Consider the following 24,908-nt stretch of genomic DNA (forward strand, 5'->3'; position numbering starts at 1 on the left):
TAGGGGTGGGGGGCAATCAGGCCGCCCATCTGTGCCGGGGGACTTGGTATTCGTATATGAACACAAACTCCCACCTCTACTCTTGAGCCTTAGCTGAGGATGGAAGCATGTTTTCAATTACTGGGATCCATTAAACATCTAAGTGGCTAGACGGCTATTCTGCTGAGTTTTTTCTGACCTTAGATAAGGATGGAGTCACGTCAGAGAAGACGCATTATCTTTTTAATATGGGGTGGAAGTTTGAAAATTGTTTGTAGTTGCTGTATCCATTCTAAAGGGAATCCTGGGAAATTTACTTACATATTTCAGTACAGGAAGTGGTAAGAGAAAATTTCAGACATTTCCTTTCCTGTTGCCAAAACTATAATGACCAAGATTTGTCAATGTTACGACAATTAAATTGAGAGAAAACAAAAATAGTCTTATGATGTTAAAAACAAAAGTCTAACAGTTACCTGGCTTACCATTTAATAACCAGGGGCAAATTATCTTTTAGGAACGCTTTTTAAACCAAACCTACCCCCCCTTTTTTTGCTGTTAGCTATCTAAGCCCTTTTCTTTTCTCCCCCCCCCCCACGATTCCCCTGTTTTCAGTGAAGTTTCTGCATCCATTGATGTACATTGAACGGTTTGCAAGATGACATACTGCTTAAAAATATGATCATGTCAAGTGTCTTGCTGTGTTTTCAGAGTAGACTGTTTTTGTGGTATTGAACAAACAGTCCCTTTTGATCTCAAGATTCGCTTCTCATGTAAGGAGGGGATGTTGGCAATGTCTCTCTTTGGTTTTAAGGCAAGTATGTAAATGGATTCACTTTTCCAAGCTGACACTTTAAAACAAGGCTGTACGCCGCTGACTGCCAAAACTAAAAAACCTGCAGTGCTTTTCTGATGTGCTAAAACAGTGCTCTGGGGCAACAGAAGGTTGCATGAACTTGGCTGCAGAAAATAATGTCCTAGGAGGCTTTCTGAGATGGAGAACTCAGTATCTTTCACATGCTGCGTGGTCATTTCTGCTGAATGTTGGGAGTCCAGATAAGGTGACTCAGATGAGCTAGTGTTACGTTTTCATTCTTGAAAATCTCTTTCTGTTTCATTCTAAAACGCTGCTTCCTCCAGGGCTGTGGCTGATGGAAGTGGTTTTGGGAGAGAAATTATGTATTTCAGATACACATTTAAACTTACAGTTTTGCGTGTAAGTCCTCCTGCCTTGTTTTTGTAGGGCTTACTCATTTAAATTTCAGTGAGGTTCAAGGATCCCTCCCCAAATAGATCAGAAAAATCCCTTCACTGGACTGCAACACAATTGTCTGGCTTTCTAACCACGTCTCCCAGAAATATCCTGTGTTTAAATTATAATTTTGTCTAAGAGCCAGTGTGGCATGCTGGATACAGTGATAGATTAGTCCTTGTGAGAACTGGATTCAAATGTCTGCTTGGCCATGGAAGGATGCCAGTGGTTAAAAACTGCTCCTGAGATATCATATACAGTATATACAGTGGTGCCTCACTTAACGATTTTAATTGGTTCAAAAAAAAAACATCGCTATGCGAAACACGTTTTCCCATAGAGATGCACTGAAAACCGGATAATCCGTTCCAATAGGAACGGATTGCAGTCTTTAAGCGAAAATCGCCATAAGAAACATCGTTAAGCAATACAGTGTTTCCCCCATCGGCATGCACTGAAGCCTATTCAATGCATTTCAATGGTTTTGTGATGTCCGTTTTTGCAATTTTAAAAGTGTCTTAAAAGGTTCACAAACTTTTAAATGCTTGGAATCGTTAGTGCACCTTCTAAAACATGTGCAAACTTAATTTGGCTTTGTTCTGACTCTTCGTTAATTTTTGGTGAATTTTTTTCTCCCACATTGGAATGCATTGAACCTGATTTTGACAGCTGAAGCCTACCTTGGAGGATTTTGAGCATAACCTTGCTAGCGTGTGAAATGAGTGCAATTGTACAGTAATTGGATCATTCTTTGGCACTGCCCTTCTTTGGGATTGGGATGTAGACTGATTTTTTCCAATCCTCTGGCCACTGCTGAGTTTTCCAGACTTGCTGGCATATTGAATGTAGCACCTTAACAGCGTCATCTTTTAAGATTTTAAATGGTTTAACTGGAATGCCATCACCTCCACTGGCCTTGTTGTTAGCCATGCTTTCTAAGGCCCACTTGAATTCACTCTCCAGGATGTCTGGTTCAAGGTCAGCAACCACACTATCTGGGTTGTCCGGGACATCCAGACCTTTCTGGTCTAGTTCCTCTGTGTATTCTTGCCACCTCTTCTTGATGTCTTCTGCTTCTGTGAGGTACCTGCCATTTTTGTCCTTTATCATGTCCATCTTTGCACAAAATGTTCCTTTAATACAATAAGTTTTTAACATAATCTAGGATTGCCCCTTGAGAAACTGGGTCTGTGTTTCTTCTCCAGAGTCTGCCGCTGTTACTGAAATAACTAGAATGTATTTTGTAACACTTAGATTTTCAGTAGGGCTGTTGAAACAAACAGTAATTCTTTTTTTAAAAAACAACAACAACAGTGTTATCCCTTCGGCTTTGGGACTTGTTTTTCTACTGCATTGGCTCTACTACCTGTGACCTAGTCCCAACTGGAGAACAACAGTTCAGTCAATGACAATTTTGGTAAAACAACTGTTAAGTAAGTTTCATTGATTGAATGCGTTCGCAGTAATTCAAAATAACAATTGGAATATAGACCTCTGAATTAAAGATAATGAAAACTTTTCATGTATGTGGTAAGAAGCTGCAAATATGAGGCAAAACAACCAAGGAAAATCTTGTTAATTGAAATGACTAGGTAGCTTTCTGCAGTTCCAGAATTCTCTATGATTTGATTCCAAAATGATGGAGTTAAAACAAGTGTCTGGTTTCATATAGAATATTGCTGTCCTTGGTTCTGTTCTGTTCTGTTTTTCAGTCAAAATGAAATAAAACCATATCTTGCCATAAGCCATATTGCCAACAGCCTTGTCATGAGTCCCCTGTTCTCTTTTTATGTCCTTCTACACAACACCTTGTTCCAACATAAGTGTTTGTATTTTTATCTCACAGCTATCAGCAGTGTGGTACAAGGAAATGCATATTGTAATAACTTCAGGGGAAGGGGAAAGATGACCTAAATGTTACTAGAGGAGGTAGATTGAACACAGGGCTGCTATTTTCTAATGTGTCCTCATAATGTTTGTAAATGTGTACTTCCACACTGAAATCAGAACTTGAGAAAATTATTTTTCTGTACTTTAACTCTATGAATGTCCTCCTCCATCTAGTCATACTGGCTATAGGATTCTGTGGGTTATATTTTTTAAAAAAAGCAAGTTTTTCTAAGTTCTGATTTAAACAGAGTAAAGCTACATGATATGTACACATAAGTGGATCTGGATTTTCTTCATAATGTTCAGGAATGCCCCTACCCTATGGCAGAATGAAGTGGCTATAAGATATTGAAAGGCACAGCTGTATAGTTCACATGGCCTTCCTTGCACACTCTGGGCCAGTGGTTCTCAAATTGGGCTCTCCAGATGTTCTTAGACTGCAATTCCCAGAAATCCTGGCCAGCACAGCAAGTGGTGAAGGCTTTTGAGATTTGCAGTTCAAGAACATCTGGGGACCCCAGTTTGAGAACCACTGCTGTAAGCTAGTCTGCTGTCTTGAAAATACTGCATCATCACTCCAGTGTAAAAAAAAAAATTAAGAAATCTGTCCTTTTCTACACACACAAATGGGAAGGGCAGTGTCTTATCCCCTGCCTCTGGCAGCAAAATGCTATGGGCCAGATGTTTATGTAGGGTAGGTTGACAAATTCCGCACCTCATTGAAATGCATTCCACCTCTGATAATGTCAGTTTGAGAAACACATAATTTTCAAGCGAATGTGTATTTGTGCACTTACTTTCTAATCCATATGTACTTCAACTTTGGACTGTACTTTTTAAAAAAGAGAAAGAAAACAGGTCATTTTGCTCATTCTCTTTACAGAAGTCCGGGAGGAGACTTGGGAGCGAAAAAAAAGAAAAAGAAACAGAAGCGAAAAAAGGAGAAGACCAACTCCGGGGGAACCAAATCAGACTCTGCCTCTGACTCTCAAGAGATTAAAATACAGCAACCTTCAAAAGTGAGCGCCTGGGCTTTGTTTTCGTTGTGATGGTTCAGTCCAAAAATTAGAAGAGGTCATGCTAGGGCTTAGACTGCTCTTGCCATTGCAGAACAAGAGAACTGTCTGGCTGAGAAACGTCAGGATCATTGACTTTTTCAAAGTTGAAATGAGAGGATCTTGGCAATCCAGTGATGGGTTTGTTTTTGTTTCTGTTTGGTCTTTTAAAATTCGTTCCTTTCATGTTATACCATCAGTGTGTTATAACTCCCCTCCTGGACAAGATCCCCACCTCTCGCAATTTTATTGTCAAAAGTTTCGTATGAGTTTGTTGTCTTCTTTTGATTTTTTTTTGAGATCATCGTTTTTATCTTGAAATTGTGTTCTTTTGAGGTTTTCAATATGGTTTCATTATGACCTGTTTTGAATATTTTTTTTTCTCTTTAGAAAAATAAACAGCCATCTAATCCCATGCATGTCTCCTCAGAAGCGAGTCCCTCTGAATTTGGCAAGACATACCCTGAGACTGCAGCCTTGTACATTTTCATTTGGATGGCATGCATTTGGGGGGGGGGCTTTGGGAGCAAATCTGCATCCTGCAATTAATGTGGGCTTTGTGTATTTGCAGCATAAATGGTCTCAAGTTTGTAAAATCGCTGCATTCTAATTGCGCCGGGTATGTATCTAATTACAATGTCACCCAATTACACCACAACATCAGCTGGTTCAAGGGAGGACTGGATTATTTTTAGGTGCTTGTTTTGATAAGATGTTTTTTGTCCTACAGCACGGGAGACATGGAATTTATTTTGCAAAAAGCTGTCTGGGAAAGGGGGAAACAGGGCTTGCAAGATGACAGGCACACCCAGAAACTCCAAAGGAATAAAGGGCTAGTTAGGGTAAACCTGCCCATTAGGCAAGGCAAGGCACTTCGCTTGGTCCCAGAGATGGTGAATTAATATTCATTCCCTCTGGCAGCCCCTTTTCCGGGTGCTGCCTCAAAGAGCCCCTCTGCTCTGTGTTTGTTCGGGCCAAAAGCTGCATTGGGATGCAGCAAGCCTGGCCATCCACAAAGGGGACATTGGTGGGTCCTGGGAAGTTGTATCAACCATTTTCCTACGGCAACACTTTCCCTCCTTAGATGATTCTCAAGGCCCAGCCTTGCATGAAACTGGTGCTACTCTCTGCAGCCCTCTTGCTCTTCCTCAGAGTAAGATGGAATGGATGGTGGCAACAGGGGGAAGTGTTTCTCCCATCTCAACAGCAGAAGAGTACTGAGCTTAGTCCCAGGAATGTATGTAGCTGCCCTACCTTGGCATCTCTCCCACCTAAACCCCCCCCCTCCATTTTTAATAGTCAGTTGCAACAATAACAATGAAGTAATGGTTTCTTGCCCTTTATGATTACCCCAAATCTAGCCAAGTTTCCTTCCCTGTTTTGCCTAATACCCTGTTTCCCAGAAAATAAGACCTGGCCTGAAAATAAGCTCTAGTATGATTTTTCAGGATGCTCATAATATAAGCCCTACCCCAAAAATAAGTCCCAGTTAAGGGAAACCCTGCCCTCCACCATTGTGCAGCAACCAGAAGAAGATATGACTGTATTTGAATAAATGTAGATTGTTGTACATAAAAAATAAATAAAACATACCCTGAAAATAAGCCATAATACATTTTTGGAGCAAAAATTCATATAAGACCCTCCCTTATTTTCGGGGAAATCCAGTGGCCCTGTTTAAATTTTGAAGTGAGCAAATGCATTCATAGACAAGGAGGGAATGAAGACCTTGTATAGCACAGCTGTTCACATCTGTAGTCAGCTTGACCGTCAGGGCACAAAGCTCCTGAGGCATCCAGAAGATTGCTTTCCTGCACTTTGCCCGCTGGCTCCCATGTGTATGATGTCGGCAGCTGACAACAGCTCTGACCACAGTCATGAGTTTCGCTTTGCAGTCAATAAAGTTCACAAACGCTGTCAGAGGCAAATGACTTGACGTAATTGATGTCAGACAGAAATGGGGGCAGAGAGATAAAGAGAGAGTGCAAAGGGTTAGGGATCTGATATGTCCCTTTTTTTCCTCTCTGCCAGGGACCATTTTTCCCCCCGCATCTTCCAGGGCAGCTAAATAACTGGTCAGTTTTTGTTTGTTTGTTTTTGCTAGGAGCCAGCTTGTGGAAATTCTGAATTTGGCAATCTGAGGAAGAGACAGGCACATTTAGAGTGTTTTGGCTGAAGGCACTCAATAATCTGAAGCTGACCCACCAACTGTTCATGGTGGTGATTCTGGCATAATTATCTGGGCTGGTTTAATGTCATTTTGAGGAAACAAAGTTCAGACATACTACTTTCTACACTGGAGACTCCAGGGACCTCCCCAACCAGGAACTGACAGCGGTTATGCTAGTTCAGAGGCCCTGGGAATTGTAACTGAAAAAAATAATTAAGTGGCTTGAGAAAGAATCGATCCAAGAACAACTTGGAACAGGAAGAGAGACAGAGTGGTTCAAGTAAAATGGAATAGAAAAGAGGAAATATTGGAAGAAGAGCATTCATATACAGTAGGTCATTTTTAATGGGGTGGTTAGAAATGTTAGGGTGAAAAATTGGATGAAAGTCCCCAGAGTCTGACAGCCAGCATGAGTAGCAGCTGAAGGATTAGGTTGTGTTTAAAGGACAAGAGGTATCAATCATGTTCATCAAAGAAGGTAATATCATAGCTGAAATAGGTTGGAGCATTACTGTGTTTACAGATAACAGAATTGTCTCCTTAACTGTGTGTGCATATGCATCTCTCTCTCTCTCTCTCTGTCTGTCTCTCTCTCCACCCCCCAGAATCCAGCTATTCCAATGCAGAAGCTGCAAGATATTCAAAGAGCCATGGAGTTGCTATCAGCATGTCAGGGGCCAGCAAAGAATATCGATGAGGCGACCAAACGTAAATACCAATTTTGGGATACACAGCCTGTACCCAAGCTTAGTAAGTCTTTAAGAGGAACTCAACGTGCAAGTACACTTATTGAAGTGTGTTATGTACAGTTATTGTCAAACAGTAAGAACTAAAAACAAGAATAGAGACGAATCACTCTGCAGCTTTGCAGTTCTAAGATTATTATTTTTATTATTGTTATTATTTTATTATTATTATTACAACCCATACATTTCAGTTATGCTCTCTGTAGCAGTCTGTGATGGGGACAACAGCGGTCACAACTTAACTTTGTACTGCTGCTTAGTTGGAACACACATATTTCAAAAACAGCAAAATTAGACTTGACATCTGGATATGGAAATTCTGTTCAGTTATATATAAGTCCAAATTCAGCTTTTAGTCCCAGCCATGGCAAAAACCTTTGAATCTGTAGGATTTTGTTAAGTCAACACTTAACACAAGTCAGTGGCTCTAGTAACAGTTAGATTTAAACTACCGTATTTTTTGCTCCATAAGACGCACCTTTCCATAAGACGCACCAAATTTTTAGGAGAAGAAAACAGGAAAAAAATAATCTGCTTTCTTCTCCTAAAATTTGGTGAGCCTTATGGAGAGGTCCATCTTATGGAACACACCCTAGGGTTCTAGGGTCCTAGGGTGTGTTCCAGGACCCTTTGGAGACTCCCCCTGCCCCCCCGGGGGCCAAAGGGGGTGAAATCGCCACCTTTTGGGGCTCTTCTGAAGCTTCTCAAGCCTCAGAACAGCCCCAAAAGGTGGCGATTTTGCCCCCGCTGGACCCGTGGAGGTGGGGGGGAGCATCGGAAGGGTCCTGGAAGGCTCACTGGGACCCTTCCGATGCTCCCCCCACCCCCCACGGGGCCGGCGCCGGTGAAATAGGCAGCTTCCAGGACCTTTTCTGAACCTTTCCCGGCTCAGAAAAGGTCCTGGAAGCTCCCGATTTTGCCCCCGCTGGCCCTGTGGGGCGTGGGGGGAGCGTCGGAAGGGTCCTGGAAGGTTCATTGGGACCCTTCCGACGCTCCCCCCAGCCCCCCACAGGGCCGGCGCCGGCGAAATAGGCAGCTTCCAGGACCTTTTCTGAACCTTTCCAGGCTCAGAAAAGGTCCTGGAAGCTCCCAATTTTGCCCCCGCTGGCCCCGTGGGGGGTGGGGGGAGCGTCGGAAGGGTCCTGGAAGGCTCACTGGGACCCTTCCCACTCTCCCTCCCCACGGGGCTGGGGCGGCAAAATCACCACCTTCGCTCCATAAGACGCACAGGCTTTCTACCCCACGTTTTGGGGGAGAAAAGTGCGTCTTATAGAGCGAAGAATACGGTATAAAATCAGGAAAATAAGTTATTACTTTAAAAACAATGGAATATATTTATGTTTAAAAACCCTTTTCTGTTTAATTGTATATCCATAATAGTGGAGAAAGGTATTGATAGATAAAGGAAGCCACAACGAAAAATTCCCCAATTGCTACCTAATGCTCTTCAGAGGCGGGAGATGTTGTTTTTTGCTATCTTTCAGAATCCCTGTCTTGCATGGCCAGTGGCTTGCTGGCAGCACAATTCAGGGAGATGTAACCTTCAAAAAGTAACTTTTTCCAGCCCTGCCCTTCATCCAGAGAAGGGCTTTTGAAGATGACTGTCCTGTACAGGCAGATGACCTTGTGCATATTAGAAAGTTCCAGTAACTCTCAGGGAGACTCCGCCAAAAGCAGCGCATTAAGGAACTGAGTATCTTCAGTGACCATAAAATGCTTACTAACCATTAGGAGGCGGGAGCAGAAGACTGGGGAAGGGGAATACATTGGAGTGTGTGTGTGAAGCTTTTATGTGATTAGCATTAAGACTAACAATTGCTTTTAAAAAAAACCATACAAACTGTTTGGTTGACGGTATTGTTCCCCAATGGTCCTTCCTTGCCTCCATCTTTCTAGATGCTTTTCCCTCACGCCAGGCATTTTCCTCGCTTGCTTCTCTAAATGCTCTTGGGCCTGTTTTGAAAGAAAGAAGGAAGGGGAAGGGATGAGTTGGACATTTGAAAGATAAAATGAAAAGTGACCATGAGACTAAGGAGGTGGCTTAATTATATTCCAGCACAGTTAGTTTGTTGCCGAGCACACTGTCAAGTCACCTCTAACTGATGGGGAAATCTATAAATCAGCGATCTCCAAAATGTTCCATCCTCAGTAGCCACACTCTTGCAAACTCAAGCCTGTGGCTTCCTTTAAGGAGTCTGTTCATCTCATATTTGGTCTTCCTCTTTTCCTGCTACCGTCCACCTTTATCAGCACTGTTGTCTTTTCCAGAGAATCTTGCTTTCTCTTGATGTGTCCAAAGTAGGGCAGTTTCATCATTTTTGCCTATTTTACAGATAGTTCAAACTTGATTTGATCTAGGACCCACTTGTTCATTTTTCTGCTAGTCCAAGGTATCCACAAAACTCTCCTCCAACAACACGTTACAAATGAATCATTTTTTCCCCCTCTCAGCTTTCTTCACTGGCCATCTTTCACACCTGTACATTAGAAATACAAGAGTGTGGATGATCTTGCTTAAAAATAGAAGTCCAAATTCAGCTTTTAGTCCCAGCCATGGGAAAAACTTTTGAATCTGTAGGATTTTGTTAAGTTGACACTTAAACACAAGTCAGTGGCTCTAGTAACAGTTAGATTTAAACTATAAAATCAGGAAAATAAATTATTACTTTAAAAACAATGGAATTTATTTATGTTTAAAAACCCTTTTCTGTTTAATTGTATATCCATAATAGTGTATTTTTTAAAAAAAATACAAAATTGCTAAAGAGAAATATTTCAAATATGGAATACAGTCTCAGTAGAAATCTTTCATCTGGTAGACCTTGAGGTGAGAGAGGGCTCCAGGTTTCCTTGTGCGACTGGAGATGGTGGATCTTCTCTTGGATCAGAATTAACAACCAGAGTAAATGTTCTGGAGAAACTCTTTACATGCAGTCCTGGAAAAGAGGCAGGCAGTAACAGACAGTTCAGTGCAATGCAGTGGGGTTCTGTACCAACTATTGGTACTCTGGCATAACTAACAATTATGCTAAAGTTGATTTGCTTGTGGAATCAGATAAAATAACGGTATCAACTTTTCCTCCTAGAAACAAGTGTTTTTCAAAAACATGCCAAATCTGCAATGCAGTGTATTGTGTCTTTTTCCCCCTACCAGGTGAAGTTATAACTTCTCATGGTGCAATCGAACCAGATAAGGACAACATCCGTCTAGAGCCATATTCTTTACCACAGGGTTTTACGTGGGACACTTTAGATCTGAGCAATGCTGAAGTTGTAAGTAGAACCGCTTGTAGTCCGTTAAGCATGAACACAGAATATCTGTTCCTGGGGTAGCAAATGTATGGCATGATGTTGTGGGACTGCAGTTCCCATGAATCCTGGCCAGTGACATGAGCTAATTGGAGTTGCAGTTGAACAGTATCTGCTATGCCGTATCTTTTGTTCCCACCTACAACCTTTCAATTTCAGTGTTGAGGCTTTAGACGCATGGTTCTGCTTGAGTACATAGGACGTTTCCACTGATATTCCAGTAAGCGTAATACTCCTACACATGGGAACTTTATTATGAGCATGGAATCCATTTGTGATCTGGAGTTTCTGAACTGTGAAGACTATTGAAGAATCCAAACTAGCACACAGTGCTTAATGTTTTTCCTCTTAATACTTTTTCAGCTAAAGGAGTTATACATGCTGCTAAATGAAAACTATGTAGAAGATGACGATAATATGTTTAGGTTTGACTATTCACCAGAATTTCTCTTATGGTGAGTAACCAGTTTTGTGTGTTATGAACATCAGTCTCTGAAGAATCAGTATCTTATTTTTCTTGTTCCTCTCTTTCTTCCCCATCCCTCCCTATTTACATATTTCGTCCATTATATGGGGATTTTGTTGAGAGGAACTGTGTTGTAGCAAAACTTTGAAACTATGTTGTTGTTTTCTTAATTGCAATTTCTCCAGTGGCCATGCTGTCATTTTGGGTGTAGGAGCAAAAGCTCCCGAAAGTAACTTTTCCAAATTTTGATAGTTAATTTAAATCAAGAGTGAGCAATATACATAGCTCATCTATGTTTTTCTGGCCCTCCAGATCCAAAGACTCTTTGCCAGGTAAAAATGGCCCTAGACTTGCACCTAGAAACCTACAAGACCAGTGGTTTTGCAGTCTTTACCAAAGAAAAAGGGAAAAAAAACAAAAAAAAAACAGCCTAATTTTAAAATGAAAAAAACTAGAACAGAGGCTACACACCTACTGTACATCCTGACTTGAGTTTTTAGAACTCTCCACCCCACCCCATTTTTAAATCATTTTAAGCTCAGTGGTTTAAGTCTCTGGCTGTGGAGCCAGCGGTTGGGAGTTCAATTCCCCACTGGGCCTACTTGAGAGGGGCTGCACTCATTGATCCATAGGGTCCCTTCCAGCTCTGCAGTTCTAAGATTATTATTTTTGAAATATTTATTCATTCATTCATTCATTTAGCTTTTCTCAGGAGTGAGGCAGGCCACAGTGGGTGCTGGAGGCAGCCTTCCCGTTTTAAATGTTTGTACCGCACCTAGAAAACTCCACGTATCTCAATATCTTTTAAATCTTTCCTGCATCTTTTCCAGGGCCCTACGGCCTCCAGGCTGGCTTCCCCAGTGGCACTGTGGAGTCAGGGTATCCTCCAATAGAAAGCTGGTGGGGTTCATAAGTGCCATTCCTGCACACATTCGGATTTATGAGAGGTAGGCCCTGATCGCTTGTCATTTTTTTTATAAAATTAGGTATGTGTGTTTTAAGTAATAATTTACTGGAGAAAAACTATTCTTTGGGGAAGATTTTAAATACATCCTGAGGCTGAAATCTTGTGCTATGCTGGTTTAGCCCCACTGAGTGGATGTAATAAACACTCATTAAATTTTTCATTTTCATTGATCGGTCTCAACTCAACAAGACACTTTGATGGAGAATTCTCAAACCCCACACGATTACTTGCCTTCGAGCAAGAGCGAGATAACAAGTGCTATTTGCATAATTTCCACAAACTGTGCAAAACTTGTGACCTTTCCTTCAAATAAAGAAGGCGGCAGAGACAGACTTGCGGATGGTTTTCAAAGATGCAAATAAAAATTCCATCCAGCAAAGCAGCAGCCCTCATCGTGTTGTGCAGTTTGCACTGTTTTTGTTAAGCACATTCTTCGTGCAAGTTTGCAGAAAAAAAAATTTAAAAATGAAATCTTGCTTTCTTCTTTTTTGGGGCACAACCACAAAATATTTGGCCATTTTGTAGGACAAGGAGAATAATTCCTGATCCTTTACATGCAAAGTCAGGGAAGAATCACATCCCTAAAGCAGAGATACATGTAAATCAATGGGACTGGCATTAGTCATGTTTGATTTAAGCCCCATTGATTTTGGAGGATGTGTTCTAAGAACTGATTCTGAGTTTAAACCAGAAAATGGACAACACGTTATAGTTGAACATTCCAGATAATTACTGTGCTTACTGGCATCACCAGCTGAGTCAGTGCCTGTAATTTATGGAATATAGTTCTTAATTTGGGACATGGGGACCAAGATAGTAAAATCAAGGAAAGACCTGGGAACTTTGGGGGGGGGGGATAGAATATGTGCTATTTTTTACCACTGGAAATTTCTGAACTAGATGGGTGCTGCAAGGAGCGACCACCAACATTTCACTACATTTTTTACTAACACTTAGATATTTGAGTACATTTAGTAGGAATAGATTTGGAAGGCAGAAGTGTTAGGAATAGATTTAGAAGGCAGTAATGTGGCAGCTTGCAAAGCCCAGTGTAAAAACTTCACTTAATAAGGAAGTATTTTTAAACCATCTGCATAATAATATCTAAAATGGTTAAATATTACTGAACTATAAAGCTGCTTTGAAATGTTTTTTGAAGTTTAGAAAGCAACAGTGCAATTGGAAGTCCAGAAGTTAATAATCTGAAGGCTTTTCTAAGAAACAAGGTACTCAATTAGCTAGGCAAACAATTTCCAAGGGAATTGCTCAAGCTCCCCTCCCTGGGAAACAACTTCAAGGAAAGAATGCCAGATATAATTTAAATATTATATTGTTTATACAGCTGGAGGCATGCAAGGTTAAAGATGTGGATACATATGGATAATAATATATATGGTATATGATTTGCAAAGAGTACAAAACTTCTAAGCAAATATATTGGCAGTAATCCATTGGAATATTCCTTCTGTTGAAATAATGAAGTTTTCCTTTTGTTAAACTAGCAAACAGGATTCAGTGTTAAAAGATGTGCCAACTCTGTGTATTACAGTGCCAAAAATCCTGCCGCTTAGCATAGTAAATTTCACTAGAGTAGGCCCATTGAATCTATAGAGTTATATGGTGAGTCACCTCCTCTGTATGTTCCACTGATTCAAATGGGTCTTATTCCATACTTTTAAGCTACTGTAAGTCATAAAAATCTCAATTTTATTTCTCTGATGGGGCAGATTTGGGTTTTTGAAAATGGGAAGTAGCTGTTATAACTTTCTGTTCTTCTAGTGAGAAGAAAATGGTAGAAATTAATTTTCTGTGTGTCCATAAAAAACTGAGATCTAAGCGAGTAGCACCAGTCCTGATTCGGGAGATAACCAGGAGAGTAAACCTTGAAGGGATCTTTCAAGCAGTTTACACTGCAGGAGTAGTACTTCCCAAACCTGTAGCAACTTGCAGGTAAGCAAAAGGTTTTCTGAAATACTGGTTGCTTTTCAAAAAAATGAGGAGTGTCTTTTTTGATTCTATGCATGTAGCCTGCAAAACATAGTTTTGAGGCTTCATTTTCACAGTGTGTTTAAAGTCGGAGTGAAGGTTCATAAACTGCATGGAAACGGGAAATAACGCATTATTATGTCACACTTCTAGCATTATGTTCAAAGGAGAAAATATGTTCCCAAATGTTTGCATATTTTATTGTAGAGAAACCCTTCCCTTTCTCATGTTCCACAGGGAGCTTGATAATACTATGAAGTGGAAACAGCGCTGATTGAACTGTTGAACTCTGCTTCCTTTCTCTTGGCGTCTCTTCATGCTTTCTTTATAAAGCCCTAAACTCTTTGTAGGGCTTCCTAGCCAAGCTCAGGAGATAAGCAGAGTCTGGCCTGCTTAGTATTTGAATGAGAGAACACCAAGGAGTACCAGTTTCAACTTCAGATGTGTTGCGCATAATCTGCGCCAGGGAATCTTGGGGAATGGTGATATCAAAACCATTGAAGGATCAAAGATTCCCTGACGCAGGTTATGCGCAACACATCTGAAGTTGCCTACATTCAAAGAAATTTAAGTGACCCAATTACAAGCCATAGATGCAGCTGAAACTGGAATGACAAACCAAGGCTACTGCTTTATACTAAGTCACTACTTTGGCACATCCAGTCAAATACTGTCAGTTCTGACTTGCAGCAGTTTTAGGCAGGCTTCTTTCCTGAACCTACCTGGAGATCTCTGGTACTCCTTGGTGTTCTCTCATTCAAATACTAAGCAGGCCAGACTCTGCTTAGCTCCTGAAGTCAGAGATTTGGTATATTCAGAGAGATAGTGGTAGTGCATACAACTTACTCAGGAATAGTTCATTACTTAAGTGCTATCAAGTCAGAACTGATTTATAACAACCCAAATAGGGCTTTCAAGGAAAGGGAGATATTTAAGGAGTGGTTTTACCAGTTCTACACCCCACTAAGTTTCCATGGCCAGGTGAGGATTCAAACCCTGGTCTCCAGAGGCCTAGTCCATTACTACACCACACAGGGTACTACTCAGGAACAAGTCCCTTTGAATTCAGTGGAGCTTATGTCTGAGTAGATAATTGTACAATTGTGCTGTGAAATATTGTTTTCAGCTGAGTGCAAGAGAAGATATGTACAGTGGTGCCTCGCATAGCGAGGTTAATCCGTTCCGGATTAACCTTCGCTATGTGAAAACTTTGTTAAACGGAAAGTAAAAAGCCATTGGAAAGTAAAAATTGGCTAAAAACTCACCATTTAGCGAAGTCTTCCCATAGCCGGCAGCCATTTTCGTGCCCTCGGTAAGTGAGGGGAGGACGCGAAAACGCACGCGGCCATTTCAGCTGTTCCGGCGGCCATTTTGGACCCGCCGAACAGCTGATCCGCGGGTCGCAAAGCGAAGGTCGGTAAGTTAAACGCTTACCGATCTTCGCTATGCGAGTTTCGCCCATTGGGGCCATCGGTAAGCGATCGCATTAGCGGTCGCGGAAACCGCATCGCTATGCGATTTCGTCGTTATACAGTGCGCTCGTTAAGCAAGGCACCACTGTATCAGCTTTCCAATGGTCATGACTGAAAGGATGGAGAGGGGTTGGAGGTGCAAGGCTGGGAGAAGACTGATATATATGGGTCTGATATACATTGGCTTCAGATGTGTGAGTTGCAGAATCTAAGCTTTTGTTTACATGTAGTTCCCACACATTTCAGTTATGCTCTCTGTAGCAGTCTGTGATGGGGACAGCAGCTGTCACGACTTAACTTTGTACTGCTGCTTAGTTGGAACACACACACATTTCAAAAACAGCAAAATTAGACTTGACATCTGGATATGGAAATTCTGTTCAGTTATGGCCTTGGTCTTCTCCAAGTGACATAGGAAGATTTTGTCTTAAAATAGGTAATTGAATTTTAATAATAAATTTTATCTGAATTGCAAATGAAGAGATGTCTATTTAGGAACTGGCGTTAAGCAAGGTAATTTCCCCCTTTTTTTTCTTAATAATTCCCAGGTACTGGCATCGATCGTTGAATCCCAGAAAATTGGTAGAGGTGAAATTTTCTCATTTGAGTAGAAATATGACTTTACAGAGAACAATGAAGCTCTACCGACTTCCTGATGTGAGCAGTATATCCTTATCGTTGGGGAGTAGGGGCGGGGCGAAAATGTCTGTCTGTCATTCTCTGACAAGGGGCTCATTTTGGGAGGACAGAATTTCCTACTCAGGGACATAGAAGTAGTTGCTGCCATTTGGAGAAAATATTTTAAAGAACTGTAGAATTATTAAGAGTACTGGTGGCTTAAGTAGACAAGACAATATCAGGAAATAAGCTATTTTATTTTAACAGCCTCATTTTTCTCCACGTACGTTGCACAGGGTCTTTAGAACATGAAGCAGTCTCTGAACATGTGTCATTTAGACAACATCCTTTCCAGAATATTATTTAGGGCAGGCTCTTGGTTCCACATCCGTTTTTATCAATTTCAAAGTTACAGATACAAAATTGATGATGCATTTTCTTCACAGAGTCCACTAATTCTGTAGTCTCAAAAGTGGTCTCAGAGACCTGGAGTAAGAATGGCTTGAAGTCATGGTTATGTACGCAACTTTCATATTCCTTGTAGTTCTCACAAAATTTAGCCATTCTCATCCATTTCTTCATCACCATAAAATAATGGAAGATGGAGCCTTCATTCCCTACCTGTGCACAACTGGAAACACATGTGAGGACGTGGATTTCTTGGAGTCCAAGAAATATGAAAACATGATGTCTAGTCCATTGGTTCTTAACCTTTGTTACTCGGATGCTTTTGAACTGCAACTCCCAGAAACCCCAGTCAGCACAGCTGGTGGTGAAGGCTTCTGGGAGTTGCAGTCCAAAACTCCTGAGTAACCCAAGGTTAAGAACCAGTGGTCTAGTCATCATTTATACAGTGGGGTCTTGACTTGAGAACTTGGAAGGTGGTTCTCAAGTCAAAAAGTTCTCAGGTCAAATCTGCATTTCCCATAGGAATGCATTGAAAACCATTTGATCCGTATCTGCTCTTTTCCGTCCATAGAAACTAATGGGAAGCTGCTATTCCGCCTTCGACCACTAGAGGTTCAAATTTTGCACTTTCCCTGCCTCCCACATGGTTTTTTTTCAGTTCTTAACTCAAATCTAAGTATGTAAGTCAAGTCAATATTTTCCTATGAGAGTGGTTCTTAAGTCAAAATGTTCTTAACTCAAGCCGTTCTTAAGTCAAGACCCCACTGTAATCCAGAATCTGGCCCCTTCCCAAAATCCAGGTACACAAACATACACAACATTTGTGGAGAATAATGGTACTGTTGGTTGTACCTTTGGATGGTTTTGGTTGCTGGCAGTTGTGCTAAAGACCATTCCAGAGCAGTAATCCTCAAACTTGGTTCCTTCCAAATCCATTGGACCAACAACAATGCTTATGACACACAGCCAACACACTGATGGAGAAGGGAATAGCAGTCTAGCATGTCTGGAGGGTGCCAGCTTAAGCAAAGGTTGTGCTAGAGGATAGGAACCTTTGTTGCTCCTAATTTGAATACTCTTGCACATTTCTTTGGAATTTACTTAAGGTATAAGGTGTCTCTCTGTGTGTGTTTTTCTTAATTCTTTTTGATCTTCCATTATACCAAGACCACGAAAACATCAGGGTTGAGACCTATGGAACGAAAAGATATTAAAGCAGTTCAAGAGTTAATCAACAATTACTTGAAACAGTTTAATCTTGCTCCTTTTATGGATGAAGAGGAAGTGGCCCATTGGTTCTTGCCTCAGGAACATATTATTGACACCTTTGTTGTGGAGGTGAGAGAGATTCTGACCCCATGTCTGGAACTACCCTTAATTTTACTGCTTTCTATTGCTTAATAAAATTACTTTTTGTTTCTTTTAGTGTATACGTGTGCATAATGAATTCAGGTTAGTTTCAAAGAGGAAACCCAACACTTGCAATCTCCTCATGGCTACATCAGGGAGGCGGAGGGGATGTGAGCTCATTGATATGATCGATTTATAGTCCCTTCTTTCCTCCAGTGGGCTGATGACTCTATACATGTCTTTCTTCCTCCCCACTTTATCTTCACAGCCATCTGTGTGAAGTAGGTCAGGCTGAGAATGCAGTGGCCTCCTCCCCCAAGGTCATCTCTTTGAGTTTCATAACTCAGTGAGGAGCTGAAACTGGATTTTCCAAGTCTTTGTACAACACGCTGATCGCTATGCCACAGTTTGGTGCTCTTGCATATATGTAATGCTACGCTGCTCTGCAGCCTAATGTTCAAAGCAGGACATGGTCATATGTCTCCCTTGAAGTAAAATTATCGATATGTCTGTAATAAAACTTTTTATTTATAGATGACCCTCATTGTCTAATTGGTAATGGCAGTTTGCATCTTCCTATTATAATCGGGAGCCTTGGCTGTTCCTTCAATAAAGACGAATATACACAATAGCACCACAGATGGCCCCAGGTAGATTGACAGGATTGAGCTTGAAGTGGGTCTTGCCACAGTGGAGGAGCCTTGTAGGATTTCCTTCTCTAGTTGTAAGTTGTTCCCACAAACCCTGGAGAAGTCAAGCAAGAGGCCTCATGGTGTAAGGGTTAGAATCTAGGACTAGGGAGGCCTGGGTACAAGTCCTCACTCAAGACATGAAGAGAATTGGCTGAACTTTGGCCACCCATTATTTCTTAGCCTAATCTACTTCACAGGACCATTGTGAGGATCAAAATAGAAGATGACCTTTCGCATTGTCCTCAACTCCTTGGAGGAAAAGATGAAATATACTGTTCGTCCAGAAATAATTGGACACTGACACAAGTTTTGTTTCTTTGACTGTTTACCTAAACAAATACAAGTTAAGAGTTAAATAGTGAATATGGGCTCAAAGTGTAGTGTCTCAGCTTAATTTGAGGGTATTCATATCCAAATGGGTGGAAGGGTTTAGGAATTTCAGCTGTTTAATATGTAGCCTCTTTTTCAAGGGACCAAAAGTAATTGGACAACTGACTCAAAAGCTGTTTCATGGACAGGAGTGGGCTATTCCTTTGTTATTTCATCATCAATAAAGGAGATGAAATGCCTGGAGTTGATTCCAGGTGTGGCATCCACATTTGGAAGCTGTTGCTGTGAACCCACAACATGCATTCAAAGGAGCTCTGAATGCAAGTGAAGCTGGCCATCCTTAGGATGCCAAAAAAGAAAGAACTCCATCAAGAGAGACATCAGGAACATTAAGAGTGCCCAAATCAACATTTTGCTACATTCTTAGGGGGGGGAAAAGAAGACACTGTTGAGTTTTGGAACATGAAAAGGTCTGGACATCCACGGAAGAAAAACAGTGGAGGATAATCATAGGATCCAGTGGAGGATGATCATAGGTAAAGGAAAAACCCTTCACAACATCCAGCCAAATGGAGAACACTCTCCAGAAGGCAGGCAAATCATTATCTAAGTCTACCATAAATAGAAGACTTCAGGATAGCAAATATAGAGGGTTTATCACAACATGCAAACCATTAATAAGCCTCAAGAACAGAAAGGGCAGATTAGACTTTGCCAAAATATATATATATATATATATAAGCCAACCCACTTCTGGAGCAGCATAATTTGGACAGATGAAACTAAGATCAAGCTGCACCAGTATGATGGGAAGAAAAAAGTATGGAGAAGGCTTGGAACAGCTCATGATCCGAAGCATACCACGTTATCTGTAAAACAGTGGAGGCAGTGTGATGGCATGGGCGAGCATGTCTTCCAGTAGCACTGGGCCACTGAAGGACTTGCTGAGGACAAAACTTAAGGCAGACCCATGAACAAGCAACAAGTGGAGACAGCTGCAGTAAAGGCCTGGCAAAGCATCGCAAAGTGGGAAACCCAGCGTTTGGTGATGTCCGTGTGTTCCAGACTTCAAGCAGTCATTGCCTCCACAGGACTTTCAACAAAGTATTAAAAATGAACATTTTATTTATGATTGTGCTGATTTGTCCAGTTACATTTGGGCCCCTGAAATAATGGGACTATGTATGAAAATGCAATTCTCAAGCGTTTCATACAATATTTTTGTTCAACTCTTTCAATTAAAGATGAAAGTCTGCACTTTAATTGCATCTCAATTGTTTCATTTTAAATCCATTGTGGTGACGCACAGAGCCATAATTATGAAAACTGTGTCAGCGTCCCAATTATTTCCAGACGTAAGTGTAAGTGCCTGTGTACCCAATCTCTCCAGTTGCCAGATAGGGAGGAAAGTAGAACTTCTGTTCAAGCAAGGGCTGCATTTATACAGATGGAAAATGTCCAAGACTTAACACTCAAATGAGTGAGGCTGTTGGCTTTTGTCACTCCTTCCTCTCTCTCTCTCCAGCCCTCACTTTTCTCTTTTGTAATTAGGCTGAAGGCTGGAGATAAATCTAGATTTCATTTTCTAGACCCCAAGCCGGCCATTTGTAGTCCTCAGCTACAGCGACATTTGTTGTCCACCAATAAAATATACTAATATCTATTTAGCTATATATGTATTATCAACATGCCACTGCATGATATAAAACATTACCAAGATAGTTCTTCTCTGACCAAGGTGATTTTTTGACATTTCAGTCTTCTTCCCCGATCTCTACAACACCCAACATGAAGTTGTAGAACTCAAAAGCTTGCGCTTTTTAATGATGTATTGCTCATCTTTGTTGGAGTTTGTAAAGGACCACACTTTCTTCCCTTCCCACACCTGTAATTCTGTCAGCTGAGTTGCTTAATACGTTTTGTTGCAATTCCTCACTGCAGTCTTTTCTCCTTCCCCAGAGTTCAAATGGTGTTTTAACTGACTTCCTAAGTTTCTATACATTACCGTCAACTGTCATGCATCATCCTGTTCATAAAAGCCTCAAAGCTGCCTATTCCTTCTACAATGTTCATACAGAAACCCCTCTTCTGGATCTCATGAATGATGCACTCATTATAGCAAAGCTGGTAAGCTCTTCACTTGGATTTTTCTCCTTCATTATAGAATGGGACAGGCAAATACAGCCCCTGGAAATCTTTAGCCTGGCTAATTAATGGTGAGGCATTATGAAGCACCATACGTGCCTACCTGTTAAGAGTGGGACAGGCAAAAGTGTGTCCTATGGATTACCTGTGCCCCTCCCCCTCCCCAGGGGCCCAGTTGTGGGTCCCACACACCCTAAAATCTTCTCAACAGGTCCAAAAATACATGAACAAAATTAAACAAAACAAAAAAGACTTGGTCATAAAAACCCCATGGGAGGTCATTTTTCCATGTGTTTTGGAGGCCATTAGCAACTATTTGTCTTCTCACCTATCTTTTAAATTTTAAAAAGTGGGTCACCATACAGGATGAGAAAGTATTTTCAGTTTTTAAGCTTTTATTTAAAAAAAAAACTTTAGAAAGATAAGAGTATGGGAGTGGATGTGACCCTATGTCGGTGTATGTGCATGCAGCTTTCAAATCTCTGGAAGTTGTCCAGTCTGCTACAGAAAAATGGTAGACCTCTTGTTCAGTGAGAGCATGGTCTCCCCCAGTGGGGAGCATGCTATCCTTGCCCCATTGGACCTTGTGATGCAGCACCTGTCTTGATCTTGAAGGACACCTTCTGCTTGCCCAGAGCTCTGTTTCTGTTGGTCTGCAGAAGAGCTATCATTTGTACTCAGCAGCTCAAATCCAAAGGTTTATTGCTGTGCTTCTGTGCTGAAAAGGTCAATATGAAATTTGGCTTTCGTGTTCGTTTAACAGCACTACCTCAACTGATCTGGAACTGCCAAAGCCTCATGGTGTAATGGTTAAACTGCAGTACTGCAGCCAAGACTCTGCTCATGACTTTAGTTTGATTCCCATGCTCAGGTAGCTGGCTCGAGGTTACCTTAAGTTATTAATTGCCGCTATGTTCTTCATTAAAATAATTTGTGTCTGTAATAAGTATGCTTAGCCATAATATTTAAGCCATTTGGTCTTTCTCCACACAAGTAAATTCTCTTATATTCCCCTTCCTATTTAATACCTAGACCTGCGAGTTTGGCATTTGTTTTTAACAACAAATTGTTTTGTTTGTGTGGTTTATGGGTTTCACACTAAGGTTTAAGACAAGTTTTGTTTGCCTTATACATAAAATACTCAGAGTCTAAAAGCTAAGCTTGCAAGTGTTGGTAACCTTCCTTATTTTGAGATGTAAGGATTATCTCTGTTTAAGCACAGAGCCTTAAATATTCCTTATCTGATTCGAGGTGAGTTTGGATACAATTCCACTTGAAGCTTCCTATAAATTTCAGAGCACATGGGAATAGGGAGATAATTGTCCTGGAACTTGCTTGTGTACCAATTAGGTTGTGATGCCAGATGTGTGAGAAAGAACATACTGTAATATGAATGCAACTAAATTCAAAATTAGCTTCCTAAACGGAGCACTATTGTAAACCTTGACATAAGTGAGCCTATTAGGAAGTCAATTTTGAATTTTCTTGTATTGCCAGACAGAATTTGGTATGTTCAATGCACTAGATTTGATGGAGCAGAAAACATTTCTGGAAAAATTGAAATTTGGCAACATATTTCTCAGATGCCACAATATTCTTCCTATGTAGTGTGTGTCATTGTAAACCTTGATATAAGTGAACCTATTAGGAAGTCAATTTAGAATTTTCTTGTATTGCCAGAAAGGATTTGATGTGTTCAATGCACTAGACTTGATGGAAAACAAAACATTCCTGGAAAAACTGAAATTTGGTATTGGAGATGGCAACTTGCAGTATTACCTATATAACTGGAGGTGTCCTGGCATGGAATCTGAAAAGGTAACACATTTACAACGGGAACTTGGTTTTTATAATAATTTGCATTTGCCTGGATAATCTGTAATTCTGTTCTCTTCCTTGTTACTCTTTGAAATGAACACTAATAGTAAAAGCACGATTTGAAACCTTCAGCTATCCATGCTTTCCTTTCACTGTCTAGACTAAAGTGTGTGCTATTGTTTTTCTAGGTTGGTCTTGTACTACAATAAGAGGAAAGGACACTTGTATTTATACTTCTTGGAAGTGATCATCTGGGCTGTTGGAAGTTCTTGGATCAGTGCAATTCAAGAGCAGTAAAAGCACAATGCCTGATGAACTTAAATAAACCATTGAACTCGGAGGTGTGCGCAGGAGGGGCATGAAGAAATCCATGCGTGACCAGCCCTCCACACATTCGGCTGTGAACGAGAAAAGCTCATGAACTTTTTTGTTTATCAATGAAAACAAATAAAGCACATTTAATTTTTGAACGCTTAGCTCGCATCTTGATAAAAAAGGGGTTTTTCTCTCCCTTCCCACCCTTTCCTGCATAAGACTGTTTTTGTACAACAACTCAATTACAGTGGAATAGAGTACAAATTCTTTACTGTTACGTGACTGAACTGCTGCATTTCTATTTATTAAGTGGTAGTGTATGTTTATCAGTGTTAACCATGAAGGAGCCAATTTTGAGTATTTCTGCTTATTTCCATCACATGGATGTCATCGTTGAAAGGAGACAAGTCTCGGGAATATGACTGTTTGTTAGGAAACAATTCTTGGATGTCTTTTGTAACTGTGGAGTGGTATCGAAATGTGCTGGTTTGACTGGTGCATTTGTTTCTCCATAAGCAATGCTGCCAAATCAATAAAAACACAGATTTGTACTTTGATCTTCAAGAGATCACTGACTTGACTCAATAGTATCGCACTGTCTACTGCAGGTGTTTATATGTTGCCTGAATTATGTTATTCTATTCATCTTACAGCTCGGAGAAAGAAAAGCCTGCTCTTTTTGTGGTAGGTTAAGTTCAGCTGTACATAAAACTTAAGAATTTTTGTACCCTGTTTCCCTGAAAATAAGACCTAACCTGAAAATAAGCCCTAGTATAATTTTTCAGGATGCTTGTAATATAAGCCCTACCCCAAAAATAAGCCCGCCCTCCACCACTGTGCCGCAACCAGATGATTACATGACTGTATTTGAATAAACGTAGATTGTTGTACATGAAAAAATAAAACATCCCCTGAAAATAAGCCCTACTGCTTTTTTTGGAGCAAAAATTAATATAAGACCCTGTCTTATTTTCGGGGAAACACGGTACTGTTATCAAGATGTGTTAAGACTGAATGTGTTTAAGGCTTTTGCAAAATTGCACATATTCCTTTTGTCTACTTGCTTTTTTTAAAAAAAAGTCCATGATTTAAAACTGAAAGTACGTTTGTGTAAGTAAAAATTGTTGCTAGGAATAGTATGAGTTTCAATTTTGAAGCAAAGAGGTTTTGCTGCTCCTTAACCCAATAAGCAAAAATGCTCACTGCTGCAAATACCTTGTTAGGTGAGATCAGTGTATGCCACAATGTATCTCTCCCTTATCCCAATCTTATTGATGCATCCCTATTTAAAATATGCTAATACATTTATTTGATAGCCATTCCTCACTTTGCAACAGCTAAGTATTTATTTTGCAAATAGCAATTAGATTTTTTTTTTAAACCCTGCAAAAGTAAACCATGTTTGCAGGTGCCATTTACTTGAAATAAGGTAGTCATGGGATATTTCATGCTAGCTTCATCCTTAAATTGATTTCTGATTGGATGTGTACATGTTGAACAGCTCTGGTGAATGAATTAATGCTTCTGCAAACTTCAACTTAATACTTCAGATGTTGACTCTCTCCCCCTCCACCCCTTCAGCTTTTTTAAAAATGTAGATATCCTCAGTGACTTGAACAAGTTTACAAGACTAGTTGAGCAAAATATAAGCTTTCTGGAGAAAAAGAAATTGTCATGGTATGGTTGATACTGGGAAGGGCTTGCAGCTACAAAGGACTTCACATGACTAACATTCCCTCACCCCACCCCAAATCACAAAATAAACAATAATTTGGACTTTAGATAATTTTTTGTAACCCAGTGGCTGAAATCTAGTAGAAAAAGACAACTTGCCAGATCCCTACCAATCCAGTAGGCCTACCCAAGCTGCAACTTGCTACTGGATTTCAGCCATTATCTACTAACCGCTTTTCCTTAGTGTTCTATGTGCATTCCAAGAA

At 40.6% G+C, this 24,908-nt stretch overlaps 1 protein-coding gene and 1 long non-coding RNA gene across 3 annotated transcripts in view; one reads left to right on the top strand and one right to left on the bottom strand.

The window, feature by feature from the left end:
* Positions 1-23,525, top strand: part of NMT2 (N-myristoyltransferase 2) — a 34,217-nt gene extending 10,692 nt beyond the window's left edge. Inside the window, exons 2-12 of one of the 2 annotated variants that reach the window (XM_073003126.2) lie at positions 4,005-4,140; positions 6,952-7,054; positions 10,247-10,365; positions 10,765-10,856; positions 11,698-11,814; positions 13,614-13,784; positions 15,841-15,949; positions 17,486-17,656; positions 20,650-20,817; positions 22,516-22,653; positions 22,842-23,525. In XM_073003126.2, coding sequence (XP_072859227.1) covers positions 4,005-4,140; positions 6,952-7,054; positions 10,247-10,365; positions 10,765-10,856; positions 11,698-11,814; positions 13,614-13,784; positions 15,841-15,949; positions 17,486-17,656; positions 20,650-20,817; positions 22,516-22,653; positions 22,842-22,862 — 1,345 coding nt within the window. In that variant the 3' untranslated portion in view covers positions 22,863-23,525. Of the gene's footprint in view, positions 1-4,004; positions 4,141-6,951; positions 7,097-10,246; positions 10,366-10,764; positions 10,857-11,697; positions 11,815-13,613; positions 13,785-15,840; positions 15,950-17,485; positions 17,657-20,649; positions 20,818-22,515; positions 22,654-22,841 lie in introns of both variants that reach the window. The other variant, XM_073003125.2, reaches the window with a different exon arrangement.
* On the bottom strand, positions 9,838-17,297 carry LOC144583821 (uncharacterized). The gene is made up of 2 exons (XR_013537791.1): positions 17,171-17,297; positions 9,838-10,028 (listed from the first exon to the last, which is right to left on the bottom strand). It is a non-coding gene; the product is annotated as an uncharacterized LOC144583821 (long non-coding RNA).
* Positions 23,526-24,908: the final 1,383 nt, after the last annotated feature.

Source organism: Pogona vitticeps, chromosome 6 (genome assembly GCF_051106095.1).
Source record: "Pogona vitticeps strain Pit_001003342236 chromosome 6, PviZW2.1, whole genome shotgun sequence".
NCBI classification, from domain to species: Eukaryota; Metazoa; Chordata; class Lepidosauria; order Squamata; family Agamidae; genus Pogona; species Pogona vitticeps.